Source organism: Colletes gigas, unplaced genomic scaffold, assembly GCF_013123115.1.
Source record: "Colletes gigas isolate AHSC1104 unplaced genomic scaffold, ASM1312311v1 Colletes_gigas_Sc00015, whole genome shotgun sequence".
Taxonomy (NCBI): Eukaryota; Metazoa; Arthropoda; class Insecta; order Hymenoptera; family Colletidae; genus Colletes; species Colletes gigas.
Genome location: NW_025106644.1, coordinates 281771 through 293773, shown reverse-complemented (window position 1 = coordinate 293773; position 12003 = coordinate 281771). Strand labels below are relative to the sequence as shown.

The 12003-nt window shown below is 36.3% G+C and overlaps 1 protein-coding gene across 1 annotated transcript in view; it reads right to left on the bottom strand.

Moving 5' to 3' along the window:
• LOC122399879 overlaps nucleotides 1–10896 on the bottom strand; it is a 50583-nt gene extending 39687 nt beyond the window's left edge. The window contains exons 1-4 of the mRNA XM_043400936.1: nucleotides 10705–10896; nucleotides 4359–4883; nucleotides 941–1051; nucleotides 575–838 (exon numbers count right to left, since the gene is read on the bottom strand). Coding sequence (XP_043256871.1) covers nucleotides 575–838; nucleotides 941–1051; nucleotides 4359–4883; nucleotides 10705–10890 — 1086 coding nt within the window. The 5' untranslated portion in view covers nucleotides 10891–10896. The remainder of the gene's footprint in view (nucleotides 1–574; nucleotides 839–940; nucleotides 1052–4358; nucleotides 4884–10704) is intronic.
• Between the last annotated feature and the right edge of the window lie 1107 nt (nucleotides 10897–12003).

The following is a 12003-nucleotide window of genomic DNA, read 5'->3' as shown; positions in this document are numbered from 1 at the left end:
GTAGTATATGCGGAGTTTCAGAGAGGTAGAGAGTGGACTGTTTTTGGCTATGAGGGGATAAAGCATGCGTAGGATTCCGATGCCTTTGCAGGCTCGGTCTTGTGTGTTATGTTTCCATTGTAGTTTTGTGTCGAACCAGATTCCTAAATATTTGACTTTGTTAGACCAGATTATGGGGTGGTTGTCTATGGAGAGGTTGGTGGGGTTGGGATTGCGCTTGCAGGTGAAGAGGATTGCCTCTGTTTTGGAGGGGTTTAAGGTAAGCTTCCAGGTTTGGGTATACTGATGTATGCTATTGAGGTGGTCTTGCGCGTATTTTACCGCTTGATTTTGAGCCCATGAGGAGGAGTAGACAGCAGTGTCGTCGGCATAGAGTGCGATTTTGGTGTTGTGGCTTCTGGGGATGTCGTTTATATATATGTTGAATAGTGTGGGGCCTAGGACTGACCCTTGGGGGACTCCTGTGTGTAGTGGTCTGGGTGTGGATTTTGTGCCATTGTGGTTTACAGTCATCGATCTGTTGTGTAGGAAGCTTTGGGTTATCTTGATTAGATGTTTGGGGAGGTTAATATGCTGTAGTTTTAGCAGGAGTCCATTGTGCCAGACAGTGTCGAAGGCTTTCTGGAGGTCTAGTAGGACTAGAGCCACCGATCTGTTCTTGTTCACTTCTAGCGCAATGTCTTCCTGCAGTCTGAGGGCTTGGTGGATTGTGAAGTGTTTGGCTCGGAAGCCAAATTGTTCTGGGATTAGGGAGTTGTTTTCTGAGAGGTGGGATTGTATTTGTATCAGGATGATTTTCTCTAGGATTTTGCCTAGCAGGCTCAGGAGGCTGATTGGTCTATAATTGTTGGGGTTGGTATGAGCTTTCCCTGGTTTGGGGAGGGGTATGACTTTAGATGTTTTCCAGGAGCTGGGGAAGTAAGCCAGGTTGTAGGATTGCCTGAGGATGTAGTAAAGCTGGATGATCATTCGGTTGGGTAGGTTTTTGAGTTGGAGTGCTGTAATTTGGTCTTGTCCTGGGGATTTGTTGTTTTTCAGGTTTCTTATTAGTCTGTGGATTAATTGTGGGGTGATGGATTGTGGGTTGAGTGGAGTGGTGTCGGAGGAGGCTAGGTTCTGAGCAAGGAGATCGGCTTCCTGGTCTGTAGGGGTGTTATTAGGTTGAGGGGGTGGTAGGTAGAGTGTTTTGGCTAGGAGTTCCACTTTATCGGAGTTGGTGAATGCCGTGGTGTTGTTGGCTGTGAGAGGAGGTATGGTGTGTTTGTTATTTTTCAGGGCTTTGTAGGTTGACCAGAGGGTGGTGGGGTTGGAGTCGATTTGGGAGAGCCTGCGGTTCCAGGAGGTGTTTTTGAGGTCTCGGATCTTGGTCTTAATTTGGCTTGTGAGGGTGTTTTTGAGGTGTCTGTGCAGGGGGTTAGCGGTGTTCTGGTATTTGCGCCTGTATCGATTTCGGAGTTTGATGAGGTTGATGAGCTCTAGGTCTGGCTTGATGGTTTTGGAGTAAGCATGGGTAGTGGTAGTTGCTCTATTGTGGTATCGTAGGATTGATTTTTGGATTTTGGAAATTTCTTGGTCTATGTCCTGTGTGGTGTTAAGGTGCGCATTGATAGGGTAGTTGCTACCCTGGTTGCGGAATTGGAGCCAGTTGGTGGTGGAGATTGTGCAGTTTGTGAAATTTGTGCTGTTTGTGTTGTGCTTTAGGATAATTGGGAGGTGGTTGGAGGGTAGGTCGTGGATGGTGTAGCATTCGGTGTAGTGGGAGGAATTTGTTAGGAAGATGTCTATGTTCGAGGGTCTGGCCCGAGGTTGTTTGTGGGAGTATGTGTCGCTGTGTGCAATATGGTACGAGTTTTTTGTCATATGTGTATATAGTGTTTTGCCGTTGGTGCTTGTGCTCGTGTTGTTCCAGCAGGTGTGTTTGGCGTTGAAGTCGCCCCCAATTATGAATTTATGATTGTGTGTGGTTAATGCATTCAGGTCTTGCTGTGTGAAGCGTTTGCTGGGAGGTAGGTAGGCTGCGCCTATGATGGTTTTAGGGTTATTGGAGAGTTGTATGAATGTGGCTTCTACGTTGTCCAGGAACGGCAGTGGGAGTGGATCGAATTTTAGGCTCTGGTGTATTATGATAGCCACTCCTCCTTTTGAGGTTGGGCGGTCGTTTCGGATGATGTTATATCTGGTGAGTCGGATGGAATCAGCTGGCTTTAGCCAGGTTTCTGAGATGAGGGCTATTTGGATTTGGTGATGTTCAAGGAAGAGTTGGAGTTCTGGGATTTTGTTGAGGATGCTGGTGGCGTTCCATAGGATTATTTTGGGGGGGGGGGAGATTAGCCATTTATAAGCTCGGCGGCTTCTAAGAAGGCTTGGAGTTTCTGTACTTTTGTTTGGCATGTTACTAGTTTACTATATAGGAAGTCTAAGGCGGCTCCCATGCTGGAGATGTCTAATAGTTCATTAATGGCTTGCGCCTTGGAAAAGAGGTTGGTGAGGTCTGGCTGATTTGGGTTTTTCGGTTTGGGAGTGGAGTTCGCGGTTACGTTGGCGTACGTTCTCTGGAATGTTGGAGCTTGGGATGGCTTGGTTGGTTGGAGGAGGATTGCGGGTGGGGTAGGGAGGCTGGCTATTGTGGGGGTAATTTGGGAAGCTTTGAGTGGGTGGGTTTTAGCGGATCTCTTTTGTAGGAAGTTTAGAAGTGAGGGACACTGGCTGTAGTTTGCCGGGTGGGCGCCCTTGCAGTTGCAGCAGGTGGCTGGGGTGGTTGGGGATTTGACGCAGTCCTTGGTGTGGTGGGGTCCTGCACACTTTACGCAGGCGGGGTTCTTAGTGCAATTGACTGAAGAGTGTCCGAAGGCTTGACAACGGTAGCATTGAATATAGGGTCTGGAGCTATTGTATTTACAATTTATGACCAGACGATCGTCTTGACATATATATCCGCGATAATGCAATTCTCTCGCGAGAAAGCGCTCGAGAAGCTTCGCCACCTGGTGGTAACATCGCAGTACTGCTACGGGCGAGGTATCGCGCGGGCCGAATATACGCATGCGCGCGCAAGTAGACTGTCGTATACAGGGGTCACGTGGTCTGCCAAACAGTCGTACACATGAAATCTTTGCATATAAATTACATGTTAATAACGCGCTTCTGAGACATGCTACATAGCCTATCTCTGTCCTAGAGTATGCAAGAATAACGTGTCAAAATTTGAGAAAGATCGGTTCAATAGGTCTTGAGTTTTGCGCGAACATAAAACTCAGCTCTCTCTTTAAATAATAGTATAGATATACATAGATAGATATGTAACTTATAATTATACAGGGTGTTCGGCCACCCCTGGGAAAAAATTTAATGGGGGATTCTAGAGGCCAAAATAAGACGAAAATCAAGAATACCAATTTGTTGATGGAGGATTCGTTAAAAAGTTATTAACAATTAAATTCAAAAATTTCAAATCGTTCTAAAAAAAGTATTTTCGGTTGTAGGGGTCAATTACAATCATTTTTGGTCATTACACATTCCCCCGAAATCTTGGCCATTTCGGAGAAAAAAATTCAGTACGGGCGGAACTTTAAACGTTAATAATTTCTTAACGAAGCCTCCATCAACAAATTGGTATTCTTGTATTTTTCCCGATTTTGTCCTCTAGAAGTAGTGCAAGCCTACAGTGCTTCATTAAAATCAAAGTTAGAACGGCTACTACCATAATGAATGTGCGCGCAAGATGTAAATCATCAAAATCTGCAAAACTGTAGGAGGCAATTTTAAAAAATCGCATACCAATGGATTTGGAATAAAATGCTCGTCATTTTTTGTCATTATGAAAATTTCAATAAAATGAAAAATTAAGTTAATAAATTTTTTTTTGTTATAAACAAATTGTATTTTTTTAAATTTTTTAACACCATGTTATTGTACATAAGAAACCATCAACCTCGATCATTAACAATTTTTTTGTATGTCTTTCCGTTTTCGAGATAGCCGTTTCGAGCCAAAACTTCAAGGGGTGGTTTCACCCCTTAAACTCGAGTTACCGCAGCTAAAAAAAAATACGTGTCGATTATTTTTGGCTGCTTTATAAGTGTACAAAGTTTCATCAAAATCGAAGCCGGACCGTTCGCGATGGTTCCTGGTTAGTCGACCTAATACAAATTGTACGAGTTTCTTAAGAAAATAAAGTGTTGTCGATTCTACTGGAATCCAACAACGTTGTAAACTTGAAACACTATGGCAGTTAGCGTGTTAATGTATATTGTTATACATTGCACAGTTTATCACTGTCTTATATGATTTTAAAAAAATTCAAAATTCGAATTATAAACGAGTAAGTTAATATTAAAATTGCATTACATGCGACTTACGTCTGTTTGCTTCTCTTCCGCGTTGCTCGCCTCTTCCCACTTTCTACCCCCGCGTTCAGAAGTTTCCTTTTCGTCTGCAATTTCTTCTATTTCAGCGAAAGAGTGCTGAAAATCTGACAACTCGTCGCCATCTTTGTTGGGAATGTCTTCACTGTTCGCTAAAACTGTGGTAGACTTTCTGTCCGTAGTACTCTCCGTTCCTTTTTCCGTGTAATCCTCATCGACACGTTTGTCTTGTGTTGTGATGTCTTGCGACATCTCGGAATCGCATCTTTCTTGCAAGATACCGTGAGCCAAAAAAATGTTGATGTTAGCTTTGTTCTCCTCGCGATGCTTCCAGGCGAGTCTCAGTCTCTCCGCGAGCTCCTGTCTGGAATAAAGGATCGTCGGTTTCTCGTTCACGTTGAAACCCCTCGTTTTTCCGGTGGCCGGCCTGGAACGTCCAGGAATCTGACGAGCCACCACTTCAATATGCTCGAGATCTTTTCCATTCTTCTGGCGATTCTCGCTCCAGGCGACGCGAACCTGCAACTCGACGATTAATCAGACTCTAATGCAACCGTTAACACTAGATTTACCAGACCAGTCATTTTGACTGGTCTTGCAATTTCAATTCAAAATTCCTACTGCATGTAACATTTCATTTCCAAAATGATGTCATTACTTTTGTAGCTAGAACTAAAGAATCAGTTTTATGAACTTTATATTATTTTTTGTATGTATTCGTAACAAATATATTTTTTGTTATTGACACTTATACCAGTACCAGTCAAAATGACTGGTGCATGTTTCCATGTCATGAAATGACTCAAATCATGATTCTGATGCAGTACGTATAGCGGCCCTTGGAATTGTATATTTACATTTGTTTCGACAAAAGAAATTAGAAGAGTCAACATTTACAGAGAGACAAATTCGCATTAGTTTCAACAGTTTGGGATAAATTTATTGAAAATAGCCAAAATTGTTTCAAACCAAGAGCTTATATTACGGTGGCTGAGCAACTCTTTCCAACGAAGGCCAGACGCAGGTTCACACAATATATGCCAAACAAACCTCAGAAATTTGTCATAAAATTTTGGCTGGTGTCTGACGTTGAAACTAAATAGGTAATAAGTGGCTTTCCTTATTTAGGAAAAGATGAGGTTCGAGATTCATCATCCCCACTAAGTGAGGGATGGGTTAGGTTTTATTACTAAGTGAATATGTTGTACTGAAACTTGTAGAACCATATACTTTGAAAGGTAGAACCATAACAATGGACAATTTCTTTACCAGTTTGCCTCTGGGGTTGAAATTATTATCTAAAAAGACTTTGTTGCTTGGAACAATACGTGCAAACAAGAGGGAAATCCCGAAAATTTGCAAACAGAAGAAAGATAGCATGGTTCGTTTCTCAACATTGCTGTACAAATTAAATGGATATACACTAACAGTTTACAAGAGTAAACCGAATAAGAAAGTACTTGTACTAAGTACAAAACATAAAAGCATAAAAATTTGCTGGATATTTTATAAAAACACGACAGGTGAAAATATATCAAGGAAAAACTTTTTATTTCGTCTAGCTGAAGAACTTGCTTCTGAATATCAGACTTCGTGGGAAATACCACAAGAAGCTAATATATCAAGTTCAAATGGCACCGTCAAATAGGATATTGCAATAATAAGACCACAATTATTTGCAATATATGCAAAAAAAATGTATGCAGAAAGTGCACACAGAGCAAAATCAGCGTATGTAAAAATTGTGACCGATGAACTACAAACAATTAAGTGTTTGATTAATTGATAATGGCAATAAATCTATTTATGTATTACAATTAATATTATTAATCTTTTTTTGTCAATTTTTAAAAGTAAATGAAGACTGGAAATCCCACTGAACACTTTTTCTAAACACCAGTCATTCTGACTGATCTTGGTAGAAATAGGTATAATTAAATAGCTGGTAAATCTAGTGTTAAATATTTGTTTCGATATTATAATTGTAATTTATAAGCAGTGATACTGAAACTGTGCTTTCGCGAAATAGCTCTAAATTTATAGCAAAAAAATAACTAAACTACAGCGAATAAAATTAATATTCATACTTTCTGTAGCAGAGGTTATAGGATTAGACAATAAAAGGACACATATACTTTTTAGGTTTTATTTAAAAATTGCACGAATCGTTACATGCATAATACTAAACGCTATTCAACTAATTCAACTGCTATACTGAAACAAAAGAATGGTGTGCAGGTTTGCCAACGAGGAATAGAGAAATATTTCCAACACATGCATGTTTGCCAACATGGAAATGAGAAACATTTCCAACACTTTCTTACTAGAAATTCACTGATCAATTTCGCTGCATTTAACGTAGGATACTTCTTGATTTTCCTAATAATTTTATTTGCATATTTAACTTTTTTGATAATCATTCATGAAATATAAATTCTGTGCAGTTTCTTTGAACGATTTTCCTTTGACGTTGTTAAAAATTACAAAATGGCGAACGACGAATGAAATATTACAATTACCGAAGTTTAACTAATCTGAGACTCGAAATGCTATGTACTAATAATGTTCGATTCGAAATCGATTTTTCAATATCCGATTTTTGCGCGAATCAATTTTTTTTTGATCGCGAAATTGTAGTTTCTTTTATTTTATTTATAGCGTGATGTACGAGACTTTTCTGTTTGTCTTTAAATCTACATTTTTAAAAATTACAAACAGCAACAAGTAGAAAAAGAAAAATTAATATTAATTTTGAAACAAATATTACAGACTCTCCATATAATATCTAGTTGGAAAACCATTCCTTAAATTAGAAATTTTTATTTTAATTGTTAAAGATTTTGTTTTTGATTATTAGATTACAACGACTAAATGATCACATGATTACATTACGGTCTTTTCATGTCAAATTGATCATTTTTTCCCTCGATATTTGGGATTTTGTTTAAAATTGAATATAATGTAGATTATACGATATTGGGGGTAGTTTAAGTCATCATTTTGCTAGTTTCGAATTTATTTAAAAAATACAGACCTCTACAGTTTGTTGAAAAATATCAGGTCCTCTTGCATAGGTACTGATTGAATAAATATATCGTATAGACAATATTTAAATGTTAAACACAACCTCTTTTATTATTCTTTAGGTATTACATAGTTTAATATAAATAAATTGCAGTAATTGCGATGCCAACCATGCGGCTCGAACAAAACGACTCGACTCGAACAAAAGCCACGGGAATCCACGCACGATCTTCAGTCTTATTATAGGTGGCGCCACTTGTCCGCGTGCTTATTGCCGCGAGATTATGAACGGCTCAAGAAAGTTTACGACTTTTTTAAAAATGGATTGTACTTAGGAATTTTTATCTTGGAAACTATTGATCGTATCGAGATGTTTTTTCAGTTTTATTAAAAAAGGGTTGGCTTTTCGAGATAAATTTTTTCCCGAATGAAAAAATCTTCATTTCTCGCAAAATAATGTAAATATGCTTTGATATACACTGTCCTATTAATCATAAAAAATTTTACTATAAAACTTTTTTCTCTGTTATTTTTTTTTACTCACAATAATTTTCGAAACAATCGTTGGCAAAAATAATTATAGTACGATCAAAGCGTGGAATAAAGAAGTTTTTAATGAAAAATAGCAGAAGAAAGAATAGAGACTGAAACTAATGGACCAAGAAAGAAAGGAATAATCTTAAAATTCTTGAAAATAACAACATAGAAAGAACAAAAACGAACTACCAGAGAAGATGAGGAGAAAGATAGAGATAGTAATAAGGAAAATTAATATTATTGTACTTATTGCAATGGAAAGTACTAAGACCCACCAAGTGAAGACTGGATCATGTGTTGCAAATGTAATTTGTGGGCACATGAAGATTGCAGTGGTGGTGGAAGCACATCTACAGGCTTTCTATGCGAGTTCTGTGATAAATAAATTTTATTTATTTTTCTTCTTTTCTTAAAAGTGTATTGTATTTTTAAATTTTATGAATATTGATTAATATAATTTATATAAAATAAATAAACTTGTTTCCTACTCAGCTTTCATTTTATTTGAATTCTTGCTTAAAATATTTCATTCCCCAATCGAAATTTTTATTTTTATTTAACACGAAATGAATAAACAGACGTTTAATTTTTATTTATTATTGAAAATTTTAATCTAAACAAAAATTTTGCTCGTCTATGTAGATTAAATAAAATTATCACAGACGTGGTTTTTAGTGGATATTTTCAAAACTGAATGGGGGTACAGTTTCTTTTGAAAATATTTAAGATATTTGAATCAAATGTTAAAAACCAGTTGCATAAATTGGACATATTTGAAAAGTATGGTAACTGAAAATGATAAATAATTTTTGTGATGTTCGTGGGAAATTTTAATTCTCAAAAATTTACGGAACGCACTTAACATGCAAAAATTTAAGAAATACTTAAAGTAAAATACGAATTATAATATTTAGGGGTTGAAACGACACTTTACAAAGCTCCCATTTCATTAATTCTATTAATAAAAATATGAATTTGTATAAAGTTGTAAAAAAAAATTTGTATAATCTTGAACTAAAAGGAACAAAGAACTCATTAAAGATTCTAAATCTGATCTGCAATAGCTATCCTGCAATCAATTAATTCGAACAAATTAAACAAACTAAAAATAGTGAGTCGTCCAAAATCATAAACAGAAAAAAGTGTTCCACTGTATTGTTCCACGAACAAGGGGGTCTTACAGTCGTGGAAATTGCTTTTGAAAAGATAAGATGTGCAAGGTATAGTATACCTAACACTAAAAAACCTTAACAGATTTCATCACCTTTGCCTTTGCCTTTGTTTTTGAGATATTTTGATTTAAAATTTAGTACGTACACGATAAAAGAATTCTTTGAACTCAGTTTTTAGGTTAAGATTTGGTTAATCTTTTGATAGTGGGTTCGAATCCCCGCCAAGTTACTTTTTTTTTTTATTATTTTAAAATGCAAAAATATATTTTATTTTTTATGTATATATGATATAAATATTAAAACAAAAAATCCTTCAATTTTTAATACAAAAAACAGTAGTAAGTACAGTAGTAAAATAGCATTATGTGTCATCATCAAGTAAATTATGATTTTCTTAATATTCTTATGATTTTCGGAAAAATTTCAAATATAGAATTTAATAATACTAATACAGAATTTATTTGATACTGATACATATGAATGACTAATATAGAAAAATATATCCGACATACAATGCTATTTTACTACTGAACTTACTACTACTTAAGGATTTAAGGATTTCTTCAAGTATTTTTGCCTTAATATTTATGTAATATGTTCATAATAAATAATATTTGCATTCCAAAATAGTAAAAAAAAAAAGTAAATTCGCGAAGATTCGAACCCATTACCAAAAGATTCGTAGCTAATCGCTTTACCGACTCAATCAAATCTCAAATAAAAAGTCTTTTATTTGAAACTATCTTTTCTGTATTGGCTTCCATGATATCTTAAGATTTACTCGACCGATTTCGTTCAAATTTGGCGTGTACCTTCAGTACATGTGTCACTATAGTTTGGATTACAATGAAGTCAAAATCATTATTCTTTCTATTTTATTGTAGCCTGCTAAAGTTAAAGGGTATTTTCTACTGTAAACCTCAAAAAAATTCGATTTTTTTGTTTTTGCATTTTCTTAAAGGATATAGTCTTAAAAATATGTGTGCAAAAGCATATCGCAAAAGCATTTAGCATTTTTAGTTAAAGTTAAAAGCAAGAAAAAAATCGATATTTCACTTTCAAAATGCTGTAATTTTTTCAATTATCAATTTTGTTCTGTCCTTTTAGTACCGGCTATAGAAAAATGTATCCTAATTAAGAATCTTTTTCATTTTTCTGACTTAAACAAATAGAACGGCTGGAATCATGGAAGCCATTAGAACACTTTTTCGGTACGCGTTTGTGTACCAGGTTCTGTACTGTCATTAATTTTGACTATTTCTCGTTATAAAAATTTGTGAATATTACTGAAAGAGTAATAAATATATATACGAAACGTCCATGCAAAAACATGCATAGTTTCTTTATAAAAAAATACCAAAGTGAACATAAAGAACGCGTTTCACGGTAGAAGACCCCCTTAAATCAAAATATCTCGAAAACGAAGACCCATTGTGAAGAACCCTACTAGGGTTTATTGCTACTAGCTACATACTATAACTTGCACCTGCTATCGTTTCAAAAGCAATTCCGACGACTGAAAGGTCCCCTTTGTAAGTCGTTGCACTGTGAAAAGGGAGAGTTTGGAAACCTTCGTGCTATAGTGTTCCTTAAACGTTTAGGGATACCTTGAGTCTCTCGGAACAAGGTTTGCCATTGGTTCCCCGTTTGCCACGCGCAAGTGGACCAGCACTGACTTGCGACGATTTGTCATCCTCCGCGGATCTCTGTCGTCTGATCTGTTGTCGACGCGGCGCAGTTGGTTGCAAAGACAGTTGCCTGACTGGTCTCGTCGATTTTCCAGGTCCTGACATTCCGATGCTCGAAGGAACGCGCTGAGACTACATTCTACAGCAATTTCGTTCGCTCAAAATCGTTGCCAATTCCCAGTTTCAAGGAAACAGTTTAAAAGAATTTAGAAATGGAAAACTTTAAATTTTAGGAAAAAGTTTGGAACAACTAAAATCCTGGATACCTAGCACTTTAAGGGGGGAGTACCACTGTGACGGAGTGAAAAAATTGAAATTTTTTTTACCTCTTTCCAATGCTTGGTGTTTTAAGAATGACCTCCTACAATATTAAAATAAAATTCCCAAAAGTGACAAAGTTAAAGAAGATTTAGTAGATGTAAAAAACGTATTATGCATAACGCTTGAAACTAATTGCTGTTTACTTTTCGACATTCGTTTGAAACTCTTTTATTATTTCTGCTGTGGTCGAGTTTTCATTTGAACAGGAAGAGTTTGGATCGAGATAACTATGTGGAGCAAGAGTATTTAGTCTAGAGCGATTAGTGGTGTGAATGAAGAGTGTTTGTATCAAGCGGATGAAACTTTAAACACGTTCACTGTCTATGACCCGTATATGGGTCATATCATCGTGCTATTTGATGCGCCGCTGGGAGATTGGACAGTGAACGTGTTAAACGCATTTTCCTCAAAAACAACTTTTTCAAACTGGGAGGCTCAATAACTCAGTCAATTTTTATCCGATTTAATTAAAATTTTGTATGGTGGTTCTTAATACTAGTCTCTTCAGTTGCACGTATGGAATTTTGGATCGAATAATTAGTTTCGACGTGGGGTTAAAAAAAATATTGATTTTGTCACAGTTTTTTGTGATCTTTTCTTCAAAGCTCCACCATTTTATACTAAATTATTATTTTTACAAATCACTACGTGCAACTGAATCTACTGTCTTATAGTTTAAGAAAATTCCATGATTTCTTGTTTTAGAATTTCCAGTGAAAAATTACACGTCTGCCCGTTTCCAACAAATGTTTGGAAGCCTCTGACGCTGGTTGCTATTATGTTTATAATAATAAATATGCATGTTTATCCGAAATTTTTATGAGAAGCAATTCGAGAAATGTACTTTTCAAGACATTAAACATATATCAGAAAAAGTGTCATAGTTGCGCCCAAAGA